General features: G+C 39.9%; 1 protein-coding gene across 3 annotated transcripts in view; it reads left to right on the forward strand.

Annotated features, from left to right (window-relative positions):
- The window catches only part of cep76 (centrosomal protein 76), a 28098-nt gene extending 16924 nt beyond the window's left edge, over nucleotides 1-11174 (forward strand). The window contains exons 9-13 of one of the 3 annotated variants that reach the window (XM_061944635.2): nucleotides 750-916; nucleotides 3053-3212; nucleotides 3310-3483; nucleotides 3655-3872; nucleotides 10731-11174. In XM_061944635.2, the coding sequence (XP_061800619.2) occupies nucleotides 750-916; nucleotides 3053-3212; nucleotides 3310-3483; nucleotides 3655-3872; nucleotides 10731-10869 (858 nt within the window). In that variant the 3' untranslated portion in view covers nucleotides 10870-11174. Of the gene's footprint in view, nucleotides 1-749; nucleotides 917-3052; nucleotides 3213-3309; nucleotides 3484-3654; nucleotides 3873-10730 lie in introns of those variants that run through there. The other 2 variants (XM_061944627.2, XM_061944643.2) reach the window with 2 other exon arrangements.
- Nucleotides 11175-22135: the final 10961 nt, after the last annotated feature.

Below are 22135 nucleotides of genomic sequence, written 5' to 3' on the forward strand. Positions count from 1 at the left end.
AAAGTTAAATAACTTGGTAGTTAAACAGCGATTATTGTCCGACAGTTTTCTCTCAGACTGACAGGTGTCGTTGGAGACTGTGTCTCTCCGAAATAATTTGTATCCCTGCCACACATACAGGCTGAAATAAAATGTATCCCTTAATAATGTCAACTGTGATTTATGAAATTATTTTATTCTCAAGTTTGGATACTGATAGATCATTTGCAGGCTGATCACTCGGGCTGTGAATCTTTGGGCACCACGCAATTCGATTAAATTCTTAGGGGTAACGATTTGATTCAAAATCGATTCTCCTTTCAAACTCAATACTTTTTTAATGACTTTGGGTGCCAGTTCTATGATTAACTCCATTCTTCCATAAAATAGATAACAGCTCTGATACATTTCTGTATTACGAAAAAGAAAACAGATTTTGTTTGATAAAATTATACCAAAACATTTAATAATGTCAAGTACATAGATATTTGTTCGATGATTGTTACATTTTAGATTATATAAACTGTGAAAATAGAGGTGAATAGTACTATCTATTATCAATATTAATTTAAAAAAAAGACCGACACGAATAAAAAGATGCCGATTCCGATATAAATCAAAATGACAAATATCAGCACCGATGATTGACCCAGCTGAGTCCTACTTAATATTATATACTGTATATAAGATTACAGTATGGGACCAAAAGAGTGGACTGCCTTTCTGGTTAGTATACTACTTGTTAACCTAATTTCTCTTCTGTCCAATAGGGAGACTGTGAGGACCACTCGACCCTGTTGTGCAGCCTCTTGTTGGGTTTCGGCCTTGACGCGTATGTGTGTGTGGGCACCAAAGCAAAGGGCACACCTCACACATGGGTTCTCACGCAAGGTACAGATGGGAGTGTAACTTTCTGGGAGAGCCTGACTGCGCGCAGGTTTGTTTGTTTTTTTCTTTCTAATTTGCAAAGTAACTCTCAACATAAGTGCGTTCAGCTCTTGCATTTTTGAACAGTGCTGTGTCTTGGTGGTTCACTGAGAAGCAACACAGACTTAATCTAGAGAACAGTGTTTCCTTTACATTTTTTACATTTCATATATTATTTATCTATTTGTGATGGCTCGCTACTAGTAGATTTCAACTAAAGCAACCTCTTTGTCCTTGCTCATGAACACATTTTAATGCACAATCAGGGGTGTCCAAACTACGGACCACGGACCATGTCCAGACTGCTGGTGTCTTCAAATAGGACCGCGAAACGTCATGAGTTTAATAAGGAATCTGGCCGGGGGGAGGTTTTGATTCATTTTAAGAATCAATATACACGCTGCTACTTTCCTGCCATCATGCGGGCAATCAATGACCATTTATCATGCTTTGGAGGACTTTGAAGGAGAAAAAGGCTCCCAGCAGCGTGAAGCAATATATACAAAACCCAAAACCAGTGAAGTTGGCACGTTGTGTAAATCGTAAATAAAACAGAATACAATGATTTGCAAATCCTTTTCAACCTATATTCAATTGAATACACTGCAAAGACAAAATACTTAATGTTTGAACTGGTAAACTTTGTTATTTTTTGCGAATATTAACTCATTTGGAATTTGATGCCTGCAACATGTTTCAAAAAAGCTGGCACAAGTGGCAAAAAAGACTCATGGGTATACTCATGATTGGGTATGAAAGCAGCTTCTATGAAATGCTCAGTCATTCCCAAACAAGGATGGGGCAAGGGTCACCACTTTGTGAACAAATGCGCGAGGAAAATGTCGAACAGTTCAAGAACAACATTTCTCACCGAGCTATTGCAAGGAATTTAGGGATTTCACCGTCTACGGTCCGTAATATCATCAAAAGGTTCAGAGAATCTGGAGAAATCACTGCACGTAAGCGCAAGGCCGAAAACCAACATTGATTGCCCGTGACCTTTGATCCCTCAGGCGTTACTGTATCCAAAACCGACATTAGTGTGTAAAGGGCTCAGGAACACTTCAGAAAACCACTGTCAGTAACTACAGTTTGTCGCTACATCTGTAAGTGCAAGTTAAAACTCTACTATGCAAAGCGAAAGCCATTTATCAACAACACCCAGAAACGCCGCCGGCTTTGCTGGGCCCGAGCTCATCTAAGATGCACTGATGCAAAGTGGAGAGTCCAGATTTCAAATTGTTTTTGGAAACTGCGGACGTGGTGTCCTGTGGACCAAAGAGGAAAATAACCATCTGGATTGTTATAGGCGCAAAGTTCAAAAGCCAGCATCAGTGATGGTATGGGGGTGTATTAGTGCCCAAGGCATGGGTAACTTACACATCTGTGAAGGCACCATTAATGCTGAAAGGTACATACAGGTTTTGCAGCAACATATGTTGCCATCCAAGCAACGTCTTTTTCATGGACGCCCCTGCTTATTTAAGCAAGACAATGCTAAGCCACATTCTGCACGTGTTACAACAGTGTGGCTTCATAGTAAAAGAGTGCGGGTACTAGACTGGCCTGCCTGTAGTCCAGATCTGTCTCCCATTGAAAATGTGTGGCACATTATGAAGCCTAAAATACCACAACGGAGACCCCGGACTGTTGAACAACTTAAGCTGTACATCAAGCAAGAATGGGAAAGAATTCCATCTGAAAATCTTCAAAAATTGGTCTCTTCAGTTCCCAAACGTTTACTGAGTGTTGTTAAAAGGAAAGGTGATGTAACACAGTGGTAAAAATGCCCCTGTGCCAATTTTTTTGCAATGTGTTGCTGTCATTAAATGATAAGTTAATGATTAATTTGCAAAATAAATTAAGTTTCTCAGTTTCAACATTAAATATCTTGTCTTTGCAGTCTATTCAATTGAATATAAGTTGAAAAGGATTGTATTCTGTTTTTATGTACGATTTACACAACGTGCCAACTTCACTGGTTTTGGGTTTTGTAGATCCCGACATGCGCCTCCAGGCTTGTTTGTGGAGTTGACCAAATCCTACCTTTAACCAAGCATTGATTATTTATTTGTGAGTTTTAACCAGTGTAATCTGTGAGTATCTTTCTGTTACTAAATGTACATCACTCCAAATGCATGGGCAGATACCTTCATCAGACCATAGACCCCGACGCCCCACCCATGGCCTCACAGTCGAAACCCTCATACCCCTATCGCACGGCGGGCTGCGTCTTCAACCACCAGAGCTTCCTGGCCAATTGTCAGCCCTCTGACTCTGTGGAGCTGTGTGTCTTTGACCTCCGGGTAGGCACATGACTCTAAATGGTTAAAGAAAGGTTGCAGTACTCCTAGAAATAATCAAGTTCAGAAAGTTACGCTTGTGTACCAACACTCTTTTTAGAACCCATCTCGGTGGAAAGCGATGAGTGAGGAGGCTCTCCAGTCTGTTTGTGACTCTGGCGCCACCAGCTCGCTGCCTCCTCTGCCTCCGCTCAGCTCCTCATCTCTCGTTTCTTCTGCCGCCAGCAATCAGCTTGAGCTGGAGATGAGGTACCTGATCTCCGAGTACAGGAAGGTACAACTTGGCGCAACAGTAAACGATGCAGAACACTTGATATTTGGGAATTTTTAAAAACTCTTCCAATCCTAGATAAATATGAGTTTTTGTATAGTAATCCATTAAATTGTACTTCTACATTCACATTTTTAATCACAGATGAACTGATGCATCATTTTTGTCCTCCAGGACTTGAACCTTACGACAGTCTGGGACGACAACCTGTCCTATCTGTTGTCCTCAGCGTTATCAGCCTACGAGATGGAGCGCTGCAATGGGATCTCCTGTGGGAATGAGGAATTTCAGGACGCAGTACGGCGAGCGGTCCCGGACGGGCACACCTTTAAAGGCTTCCCCATCCACTTCCTGCACCGCAATGCCCGAAGAGTCTTCGCCACATGCCTTAAGTAAGCTATACAACCTTAAGTGTGATTTTGTATAGACAATATATTAAACTAAGTCATTCCATTTAAAGAAGGCAGGCCTGATTTTGTGTTTAGATTTAGGCTGCTTCTACACTATGCCGACTAAGGTTATACAGCAGACCGGGGCATTTTGAGGCCCGCGGGCCACATCCGGCCCTTTGTGCGTCCCTGTCTGGCCCGCCTGAGGCCAATCATAAATTACAAAATACATTTTAAAAAGTATCTATGTCGAGTGTGCAATACAACGGTGCTGCTTTTGTTTTGAAAAGCGTTATTTGTATTACTTCCGTGTGGACGTATGCGCGTGCGTGATTGTCAGTGAATGTGAAAAGCTGCAATCACAAATTACAAAATAAAGTTGAAAAAACATCTATGTCGTGCGCGCAATACAACTGTGCTGCTTTTATTTTGAAAAGTGTTATTTATGGGCGTATGTCCGGGTGTAACCTGTGAGTGAAGGTGCACAGTGACAAGTGATGCACGGTTTACACCCAAGACGCTAAAAAGAGAACTTGATGACGAATGGCGTGTTTTCAACAAGACATGGACTGCCAAGTAACGTTCCCTTTAAGGTGCGCGCCTGCGCAATTGCGCACTGCTCAAGCGTCCTCTGCGCACAGCAAATATATGCCGCGCACCAAATCAAATGCCATCTGAATTCTAAACAAAATAAACACATTTATTCTGTGTAATTTTGCAATGCAACTCTGAGTGACAGTGACAACAAGCGGCCCTAACGGTGTTCGTCAACACCGTTCAATTGAACACCGTTCAATTATTGTAACGTCTATCGAGATGCTCCGAGGCCAGGAATTATATCGATCACTTTATTCAGCAAAACTGTTTATATTCGGCCATAACCACACCAAAAACATGAGTAAAACACTTCTATCTAAAAAAACTAGTCATTTTCTGCCGTACAAACCAGGCCAAAATCAACTTGTCATCTGTCACCAACACGCATACCACTAAACCACTAGTGCGTTTATGGCCACACAAAAAGTCGGACAACTCAAACACCCCACAAAGTTACACTATGACTCCTCAGTCATACATGTGCTTATTTTACTGTTATTTATTCCATCCATTTTCCATCCATTTTCTACCGCTTACTGTCATTTATTATTAATGTTAATTTATTCATATTAATCATGGAATGCTGTTACTAGAGAAAGTTACAGGAATGCACACTTCATCCTATGCTTACATTTCATTGTGCAACATGAGGATGTTTAAGGGGAACTAAATGTGATCTCTGAAAGGGGTACAAATTATTTCCAAAGCAGTGCTTTTGGTATAAAGTTAAGTTAGGTTAAATGAAAGTATTATTATTTATTATTATTATTATTATTATTATTATTATTATTATTTATCTTACGGTACATATCAAAAATAATATTGAGCAACATTTTATTGAAATATTGTCGATGTGGCCCTCCAGCAGTGCTCGGGTTGCTCATGCGGCCCCAGGTAAAAATTAATTGCCCATCCCTGTTATACAGGGTATATCCCACTTAACCTTATCCCTGTCCACACACACAATGCCCTATTGTAGTGAATCACACCTGAGCCTATAATAAATTAATTAATTAATCAAATCTTTAATGGACACCTGAAAGTAAACAATGTGATAAAAAATATTTTTCAACAATCAATCTAGTGATCTAGTTTCTGGTCAGGACACTCCTCACTCTTTTGCCTTCACCTTCATTGTCCATTAGTTTTTGGTGACTTTATATACTCTGGACCTAGATGTTGAGTAATCGATCGACAATAACTGATACCGTCTGCTTTGCCAGTCCAAATCCATTCGCTGTTTTCTGTAGTCTTCCCTTGTCAGCCAGGTAATTCAAAGCACACGTGTGTAATCATTCAGTGCTAAGAATATCACTAAATCACACATAAGCATGTCCAACAAAACTTAGAACGCTGTTCTGGCTAGTGGCTGTTTGTTTGTACCGCAGTACAAACCCCCCTAGAAGGTATTAAAAGCTAAATAATGAGAACATGTTTTTTTTTTTGCTTGAAGAGGGTAATGCTAAAACAATATCCATCCATCCATCCATCTTCTTCCGCTTATCCGAGGTCGGGTCGCGGGGGCAGCAGCCTAAGCAGGGAAACCCAGACTTCCCTCTCCCCAGCCACTTCGTCCAGCTCTTCCTGTGGGACCCCGAGGCGTTCCCAGGCCAGCCGGGAGACATAGTCTTCCCAACGTGTCCTGGGTCTTCCCCGCGGCCTCCTACCGGTCGGACGTGCCCTAAACACCTCCCTAGGGAGGCGTTCGGGTGGCATCCTGACCAGATGCCCGAACCACCTCGTCTGGCTCCTCTCGATGTGGAGGAGCAGCGGCTTTACTTTGAGTTCCTCCCGGATGGCAGAGCTTCTCACCCTATCTCTAAGGGAGAGCCCCGCCACCCGGCGGAGGAAACTCATTTCGGCCGCTTGTACCCGTGATCTTGTCCTTTCGGTCATAACCCAAAGCTCATGACCATAGGTGAGGATGGGAACGTAGATCGACCGGTAAATTGAGAGCTTTGCCTTCCGGCTCAGCTCCTTCTTCACCACAACAGATCGATACAGCGTCCGCATTACTGAAGACGCCGCACCGATCCGCCTGTCAATCTCACGATCCACTCTTCCGTCACTCGTGAACAAGACTCCGAGGTACTTGAACTCCTCCACTTGGGGCAAGATCTCCTCCCCAACCCGGAGATGGCACTCCACCCTTTTCCGGGAGAGAACCATGGACTCGGACTTGGAGGTGCTGATTCTCATCCCAGTCGCTTCACACTCAGCTGCGAACCGATCCAGTGAGAGCTGAAGATCCTGGCCAGATGAAGCCATCAGGACCACATCATCTGCAAAGAGCAGAGACCTAATCCTGCAGCCACCAAACCAGATCCCCTCAACGCCTTGACTGCGCCTAGAAATTCTGTCCATAAAAGTTATGAACAGAATCGGTGACAAAGGGCAGCCTTGGCGGAGTCCAACCCTCACTGGAAACGTGTCCGACTTACTGCCGGCAATGCGGACCAAGCTCTGGCACTGATCATTCAGGGAGCGGACTGCCACAATCAGACAGTCCGATACCCCATACTCTCTGAGCACTCCCCACAGGACTTCCCGAGGGACACGGTCGAATGCCTTCTCCAAGTCCACAAAACACATGTAGACTGGTTGGGCAAACTCCCATGCACCCTCAAGGACCCTGCCGAGAGTATAGAGCTGGTCCACAGTTCCACGACCAGGACGAAAACCACACTGTTCCTCCTGAATCCAAGGTTCGACGATCCGGCGTAGCCTCCTCTCCAGTACACCTGAATAGACCTTACCGGGAAGGCTGAGGAGTGTGATCCCACGATAGTTAGAACACACCCTCCGGTTCCCCTTCTTAAAGAGAGGAACCACCACCCCGGTCAGTGGCTGTTTGTTTGTACAGCAGTACAAACCCCCCTAGAAGGTATTAAAAGCTAAATAATGAGAACATTATTATTATTTTTTTGCTTGAAGAGGGTAATGTTAAAACAATATCTACTCTTAAATAGGGTTGTGAAGTTATCGCATTAATTGCGATTACGGTAATTAATTACAGTCAGCGTGTTTTGTTTTTTAATCGCTTCAATCTATTTTTTTATTCTTTAATGTTATCGCCTCTGTATGTCTGCAAGTTGTCTTGCCATCTTTTTGTGCTTTGCTGAGAGCAACAACACAACCGCCATGCAGCTCAAGATGATATGTAGCCACGGCGAAAAAGAGGTCTCACTTTGTCACGAGACTTGGCTGGTGATGTTAGCAGCTGTTTATTGATGATATTATATAATATGAATAATAAAATGATGAATTACAACAAAAAACAGTGCAACGTATTCATAATAACATAAAGAAGTATCAAAAGTTTGTTTATGGTTAGTGTAAGTCAGAATGCTGTCTTGTTTTTAGCGTACAGTAGACAATGTTTATTTATTTTTTGTTTCTTGCGTAAAACGCAAATATCTATTACACAAGCTATGGGGCAATGGCGTCACTTCCAGGTATGTTTTGACCCTCTTTATGCTGACTAGTAGAGATGTCCGATAATATCGGCATCGGATATATGCGTTAAATTGTAATATTGGAAATTATCGGTATCGTTTTTTTATTATCGGTATAATTTATTTTATTTTTTTTAATTAAATCAACATAAAAAACACAAGATACACTTACAATTAGTGCACCAACCCAAAAAACCTCCCTCCCCCATTTACACCCATTCACACTCATTCAAACAAAAGGGTTGTTTCTTTCTGTTATTAATATTCTGGTTCCTACATTATATATCAATATATATCAATACAGTCTGCAAGGGATACAGTCCGTAAGCACACATGATTGTGCGTGCTGCTGGTCCACTAATAGTACTAACCTTTAACAGTTAATTTGACAAATTTTCATTAGTTACTAGTGTTTTTATATTGTTTTACTTTCTTTTTTATTCAAGAAAATGTTTTTAATTTATTTATCTTATTTTATTATTTTTTTTTTAAAGTACCTTATCTTCACCATACCTGGTTGTCCAAATTAGGCATAATAATGTGTTAATTCCACGACTGCATATATCGGTTGATATCGGTATCGGTAATTAAAGAGTTGGACAATATCGGAATATCGGATATCGGCAAAAAGCCATTATCGGACATCCCTAGTGTTGTATGGTATCCTGGTACTAATAAAGTACCCTGTGTGACCCTGTAAGTACTTGGTATTTTAATGGTTTGTAAATGTGGAGCTTCACCCAAAACTTACGTGAAGTATCCAAACAGAAGAAAAGTGTAGATAGAACATGTTGATACAGAAAGTTACCAGATAATAACAGTATATGTACACATAGATTATTAATCCATCCATCGTCTAAACCTTGTTCCTCATAATATTGACAAAATAATAAAATGAGAAATGACACAAAATGTGACTGCATACGTCAGCAGCCAAATTAGGAACCTTTGTATCCCGTTTGCTTACTTACTACTAAAAGAAAAGTTGCCTAATATGTTCACTATCTTATTTAAGGACACAATTGTTCTTTCATTGCAATAAGAAACGTATGTTTAATATATCATAACATTTTCTGTTAAAATAAAGCCAATAATGAGGTTTTTTTTTTTTGTGGTGCCCTTTGTTCTGAAAGTTTAGAATATCAAAATACATTTTGGTACCGGTACCTAAATACTGGTTTTGGGACAACACTAATGCTGACTTTATACTACTATAACACATCTGTGAATCAATACAGTGATATATTACATACACAATGATGTGGAAAAAAATCAGAAGACACTTACATGGAGGAGAATGTTGTTGTAATCGCACACATGTCTGCCAGTGGACATTGATTGATTGATTGAGACTTTTATTAGTAGGTTGCACAGTGAAGTACATATTCCGTACAATTGACCACTAAATGGTAACACCCGAATAAGTTTTTCAACTTGTTTAAGTCGGGGTCCACTAAAATTGATTCATGATACAGATATATACTATCATATATACTATCATCATAATACAGTCATCACACAAGATAATCATCAGGGTGTATACATTGAATTATTTACATTATTTACAATTCGGGGTATGGGGTGGGGGGGGGGGGGGTGGGGGGGGGGGGTAGGTTTGTTTGTTTTCATCAGTCATCAACAATTGAGAACAGAGAAATTGATATTGAAACAGTGTAGGTCTGACTTGGTAGGATATGTACAGCAAGTAGTGGATATAGAGAGAGAGAGAGAGACCAGAAGGCAAAATGAAAATATCTGCATTTGATTGTTTGCATTTGATTATTAACAATCCGGGAGGGTGTTAGTTTAGGGTTGAAGTTGCCTGGAGGGGTACTTTTATTGCGGTTTTGAAGGAGGATAGAGATGCCCTTTCTTTTATACCTGTTGGGAGCGCATTCCACATTGATGTGGCATAGAAAGAGAATGAGTTAAGACCTTTGTTAGATCGGAATCTGGGTAAGTAAGTAAATAACTTCTTGTACTGTCGTGTAATAAAGTTTAGAACATGAGATAATGTTGCACATTAATGTACATATATGAGACATATGTGATTGACAGTCAGGAAAAAATGTAGCCGAATCGTGGGAAATGTTTTACAAACATGTAATTGTGACATATATAAACATTTGTTTTTTAAATGTGTTCTATTAAACCAATGTTGGTAACATATGCTAGCACTATAATTAATGGGACTGTTTTATTTATTTCAAATGAACTGAAGCAGAGGAAAAGTAACATGCTCAACATTCAATACTTATTGCTCAGAAAAGTGTTCTTAATGTTTTTAAATGTGTTAACTTAAGCACTCTATATGGATCTGATGTTTTATTTGACTAAAGAAAACAAACTGCATCGTTCAAGTCAGTTAAAACAACACATTACTTCAAACCACTTGAGGGCTTTTCTCAGCCTTTTAGGTAACATAAAAAAAAGATTAATTAAAAATCATAATTAATCACTCATTCTTTTAATTGCTTGACCGCACTGCCCTTAATAATGTGTCTGATAAGATGTAAAATACCTGATAGAAGAATATGAAATTAATATTTACTATGTTTATATACTTAGACCCCTTAATATATTACCTTAAATGAAAAATACAAAACATGTATACTCTCTTATCAAAAGGCATTAATTAACAATGCGTTATTGTAGTGTGCTGTGATGAAAAGGAGTTAGTAATATTTAGGTCACCTAATTGTGACCGAAATTAGTTTATTTTCTCTATCCTGGTGAGTGTAATGTAAATTAGCTATTGTATTCAACACAGTTATTCACATTTGCTTCTGTGTCTTGTGTCATTGTGCAGGTCCCCGTTCTGTGAGGAGATAGTGTGTTGCCGTGGTGACCATGTGAGGCTGGCTGTCCGTGTCCGAGTCTTTATTTATCCAGAGAATGTTTGTGCGGTGTGGTTCATGTTTGCTTGTAAGTATCGCTCTGTTCTCTGACCACTCTCAGCCTGTTCAATGCACCTTTTAAAAAAATATGATTATTTTTACAGTATTGTGAAAAAAATAGTCATTTTAACGGTTTCAATGGTAATCCAGACAGGGTTTTTTTTCAAAGGTTGCTTACATTGGAGTCCAATAAACTTGTTAGTACACTAGACTGTATTTATATCAATTTGTAAATAAATAAAGTGTTTTACTTTTTAAGTGTTAGTAGATCTTTTGTGTGGACTCTGTGAAGTTTGCATGTTCTCTCGTGCTGATATAGGTTTTCTCGTAGTATTTCTCCTACAGACCAAAACAGACCTGTTGGTTTAATTGTAGACTGTTAGTCTTAATGAGGACAAGCAATATAGAAAATTGATGGATTTATTTACTATTTTGCTATCTTTAAAGTTGGAAGTGGACAGTGGAAATGCTGCAGTGTGTGTATCAAGTTTTATGGCAATTAAATATGGCAAATTAACACGTAATCTGTTTTATTATAAAATGATGTATGGACAAAAATGCCTGATGATTAACAGTCACTGGATTATTGATAAAATGACCATAAATTACAAGATGGTATAAAACATTTTGTGAACCCATCTATCGACTATAAATGATTTAGTTGTTTGTATGCTTTATCACAAATTAAGGAACAGTAAAAACTGATCTAAAGCAGTGTAACATTTTTGGTGTATATTTTTGTAATACATAATTTAAGCACTAGATGTCGATGTAGCATCAATTGTATGCTCACATTACTTTTACTTTGGCTTGTCACTGTGTCACCTGACCACTTCCTTAATCAATTCAGAGAATTTGTGAATACATGTCCTAAAGTCAATTTTCCATAGTACACAGCCCTTGTTAACATATCTTCTTGAGTATGGATATTACACAATATATATTTTTATCATTTAAAAGACACACCTTTGTGGTTATGTGTTTTATTGTGAGGTTGATCTTTATTATTATTATTATACATTATTGATGTATCTATAGGACTAATAGACTAAAAAACTAGGAGGGGGATACTAGGATGACAGGGGATGCAAAACAATAACAATACTGAAATAAACTGCAACAAAAAACAGTGCAATACATTTTCATAACATGGTCACTACTGCATAGTTTCTCTTGTTATATTATTATTTTTACTGTTATATTTTTATGTTATTGTTGCTTTTTATTTGTATTGTTTTTGTAATATTTTCAATTTTATTTCCATTTATACCCCCATTATTTACTTTTTTTTAAATTCGATCTCAATTCTGTACACTGCTGCTGAAATTTAAATTTTCCTGAGGGAACTCTCCTGAAGGAATCAATAAAGTACTATCTATATATCTTTGTATAGTTTGTGTTAGGCCCACTGGTAAAACAAAACAAATAGAATACTAGACACTTTGATGGATTAATGTACCGTATTTTCCGCACCATAAGGCGCCCTGGGTTATAAGCCGCGCCTTCAATGAACGGCATATTTCAAAACTTTGTCCACCTATAAGACGCCCCGTGTTATAAGCCGCATCTAACTGCGCTAAAGGAATGTCAAAAAAACAGTCAGATAGGTCAGTCAATCTTTAATAATATATTAAAAACCAGCGTGATGTGGGCGCGCACAGAGTCGTATATCAACATGGACGGAGCTGCGTGAAAAAAGCCACCCGGCCTCTTCGCGTAAACTTACCTTAACCACTCGCTCATCTTTTCTTCATCCATCCCTTCGAGTTAGCTTTTATGATGACGCCGGCTGGAAAGGTCTCTTTTGGCAAGGTCTTCCTTTTGAATATCACCATGGGTGGAAGTTTCTGGCCATTAGCATGGCAAGCTAGAACCACAGTGAAGGATGACTTCTCATTCCCTGTGGTGCGAATATTCACCGTACGTGCTCCCGTTGTATCCACAGTGCGGTTCACAGGAATATCAAAAGTCAGTGGAACCTCGTCCATGTTGATAATGTTCTCTGGCCGGATCTTTTTTTTCAGCTATCTTGTTTTTACAATATGCACGGAAAGTAGCCAGCTTTTCTTGAAAGTCTTTAGGCAGTTGCTGTGAAATAGTAATCCGTGTGCGGATGGAGAGATTGCGTCTTTTCATGAACCGGATCCCTGTCGCTTAGTAGGAGCCATTTTGTGGTCTTTACAGATGTAAACACACAAAGGAAAGGAAATGAAACGTAATATCCGCGCGCTTCTTCTTCTTCTACGCGGGCGGGTGGTTGCTTACAGTAGAAGAAGAAGCGCTTCCTGTTCTATGGGGGCGGGTGCTTACCTTGGCGGTTGCTTGCGTAGAAGAAGAAGCACTTCCTCTTCTACGGGGAAAAAAGATGGCGGCTGTTTACCGTAGTTGCGAGACCGAAACTTTATGAAAATGAATCTTAATATTAATCCATATATAAAGCGCACCGGGTTATAAGGCGCACTGTCAGCTTTTGAGAAAATTTGTGGTTTTTAGGTGCGCCTTATAGTGCGGAAAATACGGTATATGAAATTGTACGTGTATTTAAAAAAAACTCAATTTAGTTTTCATCTCATTGAAAAACTAGATAACATTTAATCCAAATCTATAATTCACATAACATAAATTACTCATTAAATGACACGGCTAAATGCGTCCCTAACGCTATGTCTGATTTGAAAGTGCCAACAGAAATGAGATTTCACCTCCAAATGTCAAATTGGCCATAAGTAGATTAATTAAAAATGAATCACAGGAAGTTACAAATGAGCCTTAATAGGTCTATTATAGTAAAAGCACCATTGTTTCTGGTCTGATTAATTTCAGTGTTACTCCAAACAATGGGCTAACATAAAAAACGTGGCTCCATTCTAAGGGTGAACAGTAATAATATAAACAAAATTAACATCTTTGCACTCTTTTGTCTTCATGTGCAGTGCACTTTGGAAGTAGAGGAATACCAGTTGTAATGTTCAGAGTGGCTAACATTATTTTCAAACTAGGTAAAGTTTGTCATGGAAATGTTGTGTTTTATGGACGTTTTAATATCGTATGCACGCCTGTACGCTTAGCTTTTTCACTTGGAGCACAGGTGCCCATAAATGAAAACAAATTAGGAGCAATATGAATGTCTTCAATAACACTATTTTATTATTAACACTTTAACAACATACATATAAACACTGTGCTTGCTGCAACCCTCAAACACAGAGAACCTCCATGTCTCAAGCTTTCTGTAGTCATTCTACGTCATGCCGTACACGTGTCACATAACATGACAGATATGTTATGCATACTCATAATGACCAGTGATATAGATAGACTGTCGATGCAGTGAGTCCCCAGGAGCCACAGGTGGTGATGCCCGGAGGACGCTAACTCTCCGAAGTACAGTAACAACATAACTGCAAACTGTTAGTCGCTTCTCTTGTATTGCTTTTGTGTAAGTGCACGTACATGTGTGTAAGGGAATCAAATTCCTCGGCCTGTTGAGCAATTGTATTTAATATCCATCCATCCATCCATTTTGTACCGCTTGTCCCTTGTGTTGGCCCTGCAATGACTTGTCCAGCGTGTACCCCGCCTTCTACCTGAATGCAGCTGTATTTATTATAATTTACTAAAATTACTAATTGTGAAAAATAAAGACACTTTAAGAAAAAAACATGATGGTAACATAAGCTAGCTGGTGTTGTTTTTTTAAATATATTTTTGTTTAAAATATGTAACAGAGCAAGTTGCAAACAGCCCCTTTGTAATTATTTTTCGAATTAAAAGCCTTCACTTTTTTCCCCACGCTTTGTATCCTGCGGCTTATAAAACGGTGCAGCTAATGCTTACCATCAACACCGGGGTCCCACAGGGATGTGTGTTGAGCCCTTTCCTGTACACACTCTACACCAATGACTGCCGTAGCATCTCACCCACCACAACATACTTAAAATACTCAGATGACACAGCCATTCTCGCACTCCTCTCCAACAGTCAATCCATCCTGGACTATCATAACACAGTCAAACATTTCACAGAGTCATGCACAGCCAGTTATCTGGAAATCAATGTCAATAAAACAAAATAAATATGGTTCAAACCCCCCTCACCTCAGAACCCCACCATCATAAACACACAAACAGTTAAAACAGTTGACACTTTTAAATACCTGGGCGTAACCTTGGACAATAAACTCACCTTTGATCAACACACCACGGACATTCAAAAAAGAAGTCAACAAAGACTGTCAGCCATCCGTAAACTTAAAGGACTATACGTTGCACCTCATCTCCTGTTGTTACTTTACCAAAGCATTGTTCAACCCATCCTTCTGTACTGTTCCACATGTTTTTTCACCATGCTTTCTGTAACCAACCGGACCAAACTCACACGCATTACAAACATAGCAGCTAAAATCATCGGCCTACCCACACCCAACATTTCAGACTTAAACCACAGGTCCATCACCCGACTGGCAAAAACAATAGTCCAGGATATCACTCACCCACTACACCAATACATCATCCCACTACCATCAGGGCGCAGGTACAGAACAATCAAATTCCGGAGTGCCCGCCTCAGGAAAAGCCTGATCCCTGCAGCTATAGCCGCCCTTAACAGCAGGCCCGGCCGACCTGTCTGACAAGCCTGTAAATGTGTGTTGGTCATGTATGATGTCTTTTTGTTATTTTTTTTTGTGTGATGTGTAATGTCTAGTGTTTAAATGTACGGCAGTGACAATGAATTTCCCCAAGGGGACCAATAAATCTAATCTAAATCTAATCTAATGTATGTATTTGTTCCGCTCACGGTCATAATGTTTTGTATTAAAAAAAAAAAAGTTTTTGTAGAACACCTGCAGGGACACGGAAAATGTGTGTTATTGTTATTGTCTTTCTTTTGGACAAGTTTGCTCACTGCTGGTGCTGCAGGTGGAAAATATTCTTCCGTTTGAAGTTAACGTCTCCAACGATAGTCTCACACACACTAGGTGTGGTGAAATTATCCTCTGCATTTGACCCATCCCCATGTTCACCCCCTGGGAGGTGAGGGGAGCAGTGAGCAGCAGCAATGGCCGCGCTTGGTAATCATTTTGGTGATTTAACCCCCAATTCCAACCCTTGATGCTGAGTGCCAAGCAGGGAGGCAATGGGTCCCATTTTTATAGTCTTTAGTATGACTCGGCCAGGGGTTTGAACTCACAACCTTCCAGTCTCAGGGCGGACACTCCAACCATTCCTTGCACTGGAAGTATTCATCCATAGCGTTACTACTTGTATGAATTCTTCATTTATCATTCCTAGCAACGTTGGTAAGTTTTACAATATAGCTAAAACAAAAAATACTTGCTAAACAATCCATGTGTGATATCTGTACGAGTGTTTTCATGCATATTTGTACATGTACTGGTAATGTTATCAAGCTAGCGTCGTTAGCATTAGCAAATGGCATTCTTTTTGTGTTGTATCAGTATCATAAATTTACCAAAACGTCACCGTGGAGTTATCGAGTTTGTTTACTGATTGGAGAGCGAGCCTTCATAGCTAGTTGGTCCATGACGATGACTTCTGTTTTGTTTGATCAGCCGTTTTACAGGCACCGTTTGGAAACAATTAAAGAAGTATGTAAATAAACATGTATGTATAATATGATGGTGTACTAATGATTAGCTTATAACACAAACTACACTATATAGCAGGGGTGTCAAATTAGTTTTTATTGAAGGCCACATCACATTTACGGCTACCATCAGAGGGACAGCGAATAATATATGAATTTGCCTTTCTATTAGATTTTTTTTAACGTACCCTGATAAAACAAATCTGTATATTTTACAGTAAAAAACTGGCAACTCCGTCACCAAAATTTTACTGTACTGTTTTTTAGGGTTTTTTTAACAACAATTTTTGGTAAATGGAAAGACAGTTCCACTGTAATTTTATGGGACAAAATGGCAGCTTAGTCGCCAGAATTTTACTGTATAATGTATGCTGTTTTTTTTAAAATTACTGTAAATGGGAAAAAAAAACCTTGAAACTGAGCGGCCAGTTTTTTTACCGTAAAACATGTGGTACCGTTTTTTTCCATTCACAGTAATACAGTGTAAAAGCAACAACTGTAGATTTTACAGTTAAAAAATTGCAGCTCTGTCGCTTACGGCGTTTCTGGGTGTTGTTGATAAATGGCTTTCGCTTTGCATAGTAGAGTTTTACCATAAAAAAAACAGTGGTTATATATTTTTAAATCTATACTAATATTCTGTAAAAAAAAAAAACACTGGGAATGTTACCGGAAAATGTATTGTCGTTTTTACAGTGTACAATTTTGATGGATAACTTGCTTTGAAATCATAGGTCAAACAGATATTTAAGTATTTATTTTGATTTTGACCAAAAATTTTTTGGAAAGTATGATCACATGTTAATACAATATTTGCTACAATATTGGATACCATTAAATTTTTTTTTTAAAAGGCAGGCAATTTCATGCTGTACATATATATTTTTTCTGTCAACTAGTAAGAAAATATAAGGTACTTTATTGACACATTGTGTCCAGTAAATGATGTGGCCCTCGGGCCTTGAGTTTGACACGTGTGCTGTATAGGCTCAAGAGGTTCAGGAGAATATTGTTGATGTGACAATCCAAGCTTTAATAAGCATGAATTAAAAATGTCTACTTTTTAATTAGCAATTCTGTCTTTCCCCAAACAATAATGAGTTTAAAGGCCGGAAGAGAGAAACGGCAAGGTACTGAATAATTTGCCTTCTCCTGAATTAGTCACAACACACACACACACCTTGGCTCCACAGGAAGGATACATCTCAGGAAGTGTTTGATGCGGAGGACTCGGGTATGTTTTCAGCTTGTATAAATCAGCTAGAGCTGAGGTGTAATTGACTAATAGGGCCTGTGGGATCAAATGTGAAGGAGAGAGTTTGGTTGCCATCAAACCCATCACTCACACCTTGAATCCCAAACCCAACGGTGCTGCTGGCATGCATGGACTGGGGGGGTTTGGTGCAATTACAGTACTTTCTTCCACTGTCAATTTCTGTCATTTTGTCCATATAGTGTACATAAAGCAAATTTACAGGTGGGATTTCCTACGGAAAGAAACATTTTTACGAGAATCCCAATGTGCAGTCGGCGTTTACGGTAAATCGAATTCACACTATTGGATGATCAACCACTCAGTGGTGGAGGATTCAAGATTTTGCCACTTGATGGAGTAAATAGAGCCGTGTTACTGCTTGCCTGGTCGTAAACACATGACCGAAACAGCCCTTCCCGACCTGTGTCAGACCGTTTGCGAACTCCACAAAATTGCAAGGCGTGAACTTTCAGCTTCAGATAATTGGAGCAGTGATTCTTTACCAGAGATTATCTTAAAGGCCTACTGAAATGCGATTTTCTTATTTAAACGGGGATAGCAGGTCCATTCTATGTGTTGCAAAACAGCACTTGAACAAGTAAAATATGAAGGCTCTTGCCTGACTCAATGAGCTGTTAAAGGCCTACTGAAACCCACTACTACCGACCACGCAGTCTGATAGTTTATATATCAATGATGAAATCTTAACATTGCAACACATGCCGGGTTAGCTTACTAAAGTGCAATTTTAAATTTTGCGCGAAATATCCTGCTGAAAACGTCTCGGTATGACGCCGCCTACGCGTGACGTCACGGATTGTAGAGGACATTTTGGGACAGCATGGTGGCCAGCTATTAAGTCGTCTGTTTTCATCGCAAAATTCCACAGTATTCTGGACATCTGTGTTGGTGAATCTTTTGCAATTTGTTCAATGAACAATGGAGACAGCAAAGAAGAAAGCTGTAGGTGGGAAGCGGTGTATTGCGGCAGGTGTTGTGCCGGATAACGCACCCCCGCCGTAGAATGCACCCCCTGACTGTTGTGCCGGATAACACAGCCGGTGTTTCATTGTTTACATTCCCGAAAGATGACAGTCAAGCTTTACCATTGGCCTGTGGAGAACTGGGACAACAGAGACTCTTACCAGGAGGACTTTGAGTTGGATACGCAGACGCGGTACCGTGAGTACGCATGCAGCTGCGGCTTCCAAACATTTGATCGCTTGCCCGTACGTGCGTGCCGCTATGTGCATGTCATGTGCGTAACTTTGGGGACTTTGGGGAAATATATGTGCTGTATGAACTTTGGGGAGGTGAATGGTACTTTGGGCTGTGGGATTGAGTGTGTTGTGCAGGTGTTTGAGTTGTATTGGCGGGTTATATGGACGGGAGGGGGGAGGTGTTTGTTCAATCAATCAATCAATGTTTATTTATATAGCCCTAAATCACAAGTGTCTCAAAGGGCTGCACAAGCCACAACGACATCCTTGGTACAAAGCCCACATAAAGGCAAGGAAAAACTCACCCCAGTGGGACGTCGATGTGAATGACTATGAGAAACCTTGGAGAGGACCGCATATGTGGGTAACCCCCCCCTCTAGGGGAGACCGAATGCAATGGATGTCGAGTGGGTCTGACATAATATTGTGAGAGTCCAGTCCATAGTGGATCCAACATAATAGTAAGAGTCCAGTCCATAGTGGGGCCAGCAGGACACCATCCCGAGCGGAGACGGGTCAGCAGCGCAGAGATGTTCCCAGCCGATGCACAGGCGAGCGGTCCACCCCGGGTCCCGACTCTGGACAGCCAGCACTTCATCCATGGCCACCGGACCTGTGCCCCCCCCCCTCCACAAGGAAGAGGGGAGCAGAGGAGAAAAGAAAAGAAACGGCAGATCAACTGGTCTAAAAGGGGGGTCTATTTAAAGGCTAGAGTATACAAATGAGTTTTAAGATGGGACTTAAATGCTTCTACTGAGGTAGCATCTCTAATTGTTACCGGGAGGGCATTCCATAGTACTGGAGCCCGAATAGAAAACACTCTATAGCCCGCAGACTTTTTTTGGGCTCTGGGAATCACTAATAAGCCGGAGTTCTTTGAACGCAGATTTCTTGCCGGGACATATGGTACAATACAATCGACAAGATAGGACGGAGCTAGACCGTGTAGTATTTTATACGTAAGTAGTAAAACCTTAAAGTCACATCTTAAGTGCACAGGAAGCCAGTGCAGGTGAGCCAGTATAGGTTTGTTATGCGGGATTAATTTGTGGCATATTAAATATAAGCCTGGTTGTGTTGTGGCTAATAGAGTATATATATGTCTTGTGTTTATTTACTGTTTTAGTCATTCCCAGCTGAATATTACGTCCCACCAGCCTCTCACAGCATCTTCCCTATCTGAATCGCTCCCACTGCCCTCTAGTCCTTCACTCTCACTTTCCTCATCCACGAATCTTTCATCCTCGCTCAAATTAATGGGAAAATCGTCGCTTTCTCGGTCCGAATCGCTCTCGCTGCTGGTGGCCATGATTGTAAACAATGTGCGGATGTGAGGAGCTCCACAACCTGTGACGTCACGCGCATATCGTCTGCTACTTCCGGTACAGGCAAGGCTTTTTTTTATCAGTGACCAAAAGTTGTGAACTTTATCGTCGATGTTCTCTACTAAATCCTTTCAGCAAAAATATGGCAATATCACGAAATGATCAAGTATGACACATAGAATGGACCTGCTATCCCCGTTTAAATAAGAAAATCGCATTTCAGTAGGCCTTTAAAGGGTTGCTCCGTTGTACATTAAAAACACTTTGCAATGCAAGCCGATTGAATGACCAGAAGAAGTTGAGCTAGAATGTGTTGGGGTGGAGGTTACATTATCAACTGAGATGTCACTTGTCTGCGCCGCCATCCAAAGGTAGATTTCTATGTTTAGTTCGAATATATCTGTTTAATGCCTGCGACTTTAACAAGGAAGATATTTTTTTGGCAATTGAAATGCTAATTGAGATGATAAAAAGGGTAGGAGCAATCTTAAACAGATCAATGTAGCCTCTCAGAAAGTGTGCAACAGCCCACTGGAATTACTAACCACTGTAAAACCAGAGTAGGTCTGCTTGTCACGAATACATCTGAGATAATTAACAAAACTTGCAATAATCTGACCATAATGTAATTTTCTTTTTAAGAAAACTAACTAAACAACGTCATGGTATCTCTCTCAACTGTCCCTCATGCGAAAAGTCAGATTGACTAAGAATACCCAAGACTATGAAATAACAAAAATTGAGATAAATCACCTCATATGTGAAAGGGTGGAAGACAATTGTAACATCTTTATGTCAGTGATTTAAAAAATCTAAATTATTTTATTAAAAACATTAAACAGAAACAGAAGAAAAGAAAAGTACAAAATGGTGAAACTGCGATATCATGCACTTAAGTTTGCCCTCAAGAAGAAAACAACACACAACAGATATAAGTTCACCTCACTAAGGAATAAAGGGACTAAAGAATTCAGAACCGCGAAGGCAAACTTTTTTACAATGTCATAATCAACGCCAGAGGCAATGCTAAAGAGACTTGGACGAAGAAACTAACAGGAAATGATACCATAAAGAAGGACATTAGAGAGGAGCAAATAAATGGAATCTAACTCATGATTCAAATGAGATTGCAACAAACATAGACTTTATTGTTGCTGTAAAATATTTGGCCACTAACTCCTGTCCACAAATCCAACTTACAATGCCTCTATGAATGAAATGTCTCAGATGGAAATAGTGTAGGTTGAAGAAGTCAAAAGCCAAGGATGCATTTTTTTTTTAGACTTAGACTTACAGAAACTGTATTGATCCACAAGGGAAATTGTTCCACACAGTAGCTCAGTTACAAAGGATGGAAAGGGTAAGGGTAATGCAGGTATAATGTAGACAAAAAATGTACCATAGTAGCAATATAAAACATAACATATGTAATATTTACATATTACATATACAGTATATAATATATACTGATATATTATATTATTATATTATATTTTATATAATATAATATATACCATATATAACAATTCCCAATTACCATGTACAATGTACAATATTACAGTATGGACAAAATGTTTCTTAAAACTTAGAGGCAATCGCTCATTTCTCCATTTCATTTCTTACCTACTCAGTGGCCTAGTGGTTAGAGTGTCCGTCCTGAGATCGGTAGGTTGGGAGTTCAAATCCCGGCCGAGTCATACCAAAGACTATAAAAATGGGACCCATTACCTCCCTGCTTGGCACTCAGCATCAAGGGTTGGAATTGGGGGTTAAATCACCAAAATGATTCCCGGGCGCAGCCACCGCTGCTGCCCACTGCTCCCCTCACCTCCCAGGGGGTGATCAAGGGTGATGGGTCAAATGCAGAGAATAATTTCGCCACACCTAGTGTGTGTGTGACAATCATTGGT

The sequence above is a fragment of the Nerophis lumbriciformis genome, linkage group LG04 (genome assembly GCF_033978685.3).
Source record: "Nerophis lumbriciformis linkage group LG04, RoL_Nlum_v2.1, whole genome shotgun sequence".
NCBI lineage: Eukaryota > Metazoa > Chordata > Actinopteri > Syngnathiformes > Syngnathidae > Nerophis > Nerophis lumbriciformis.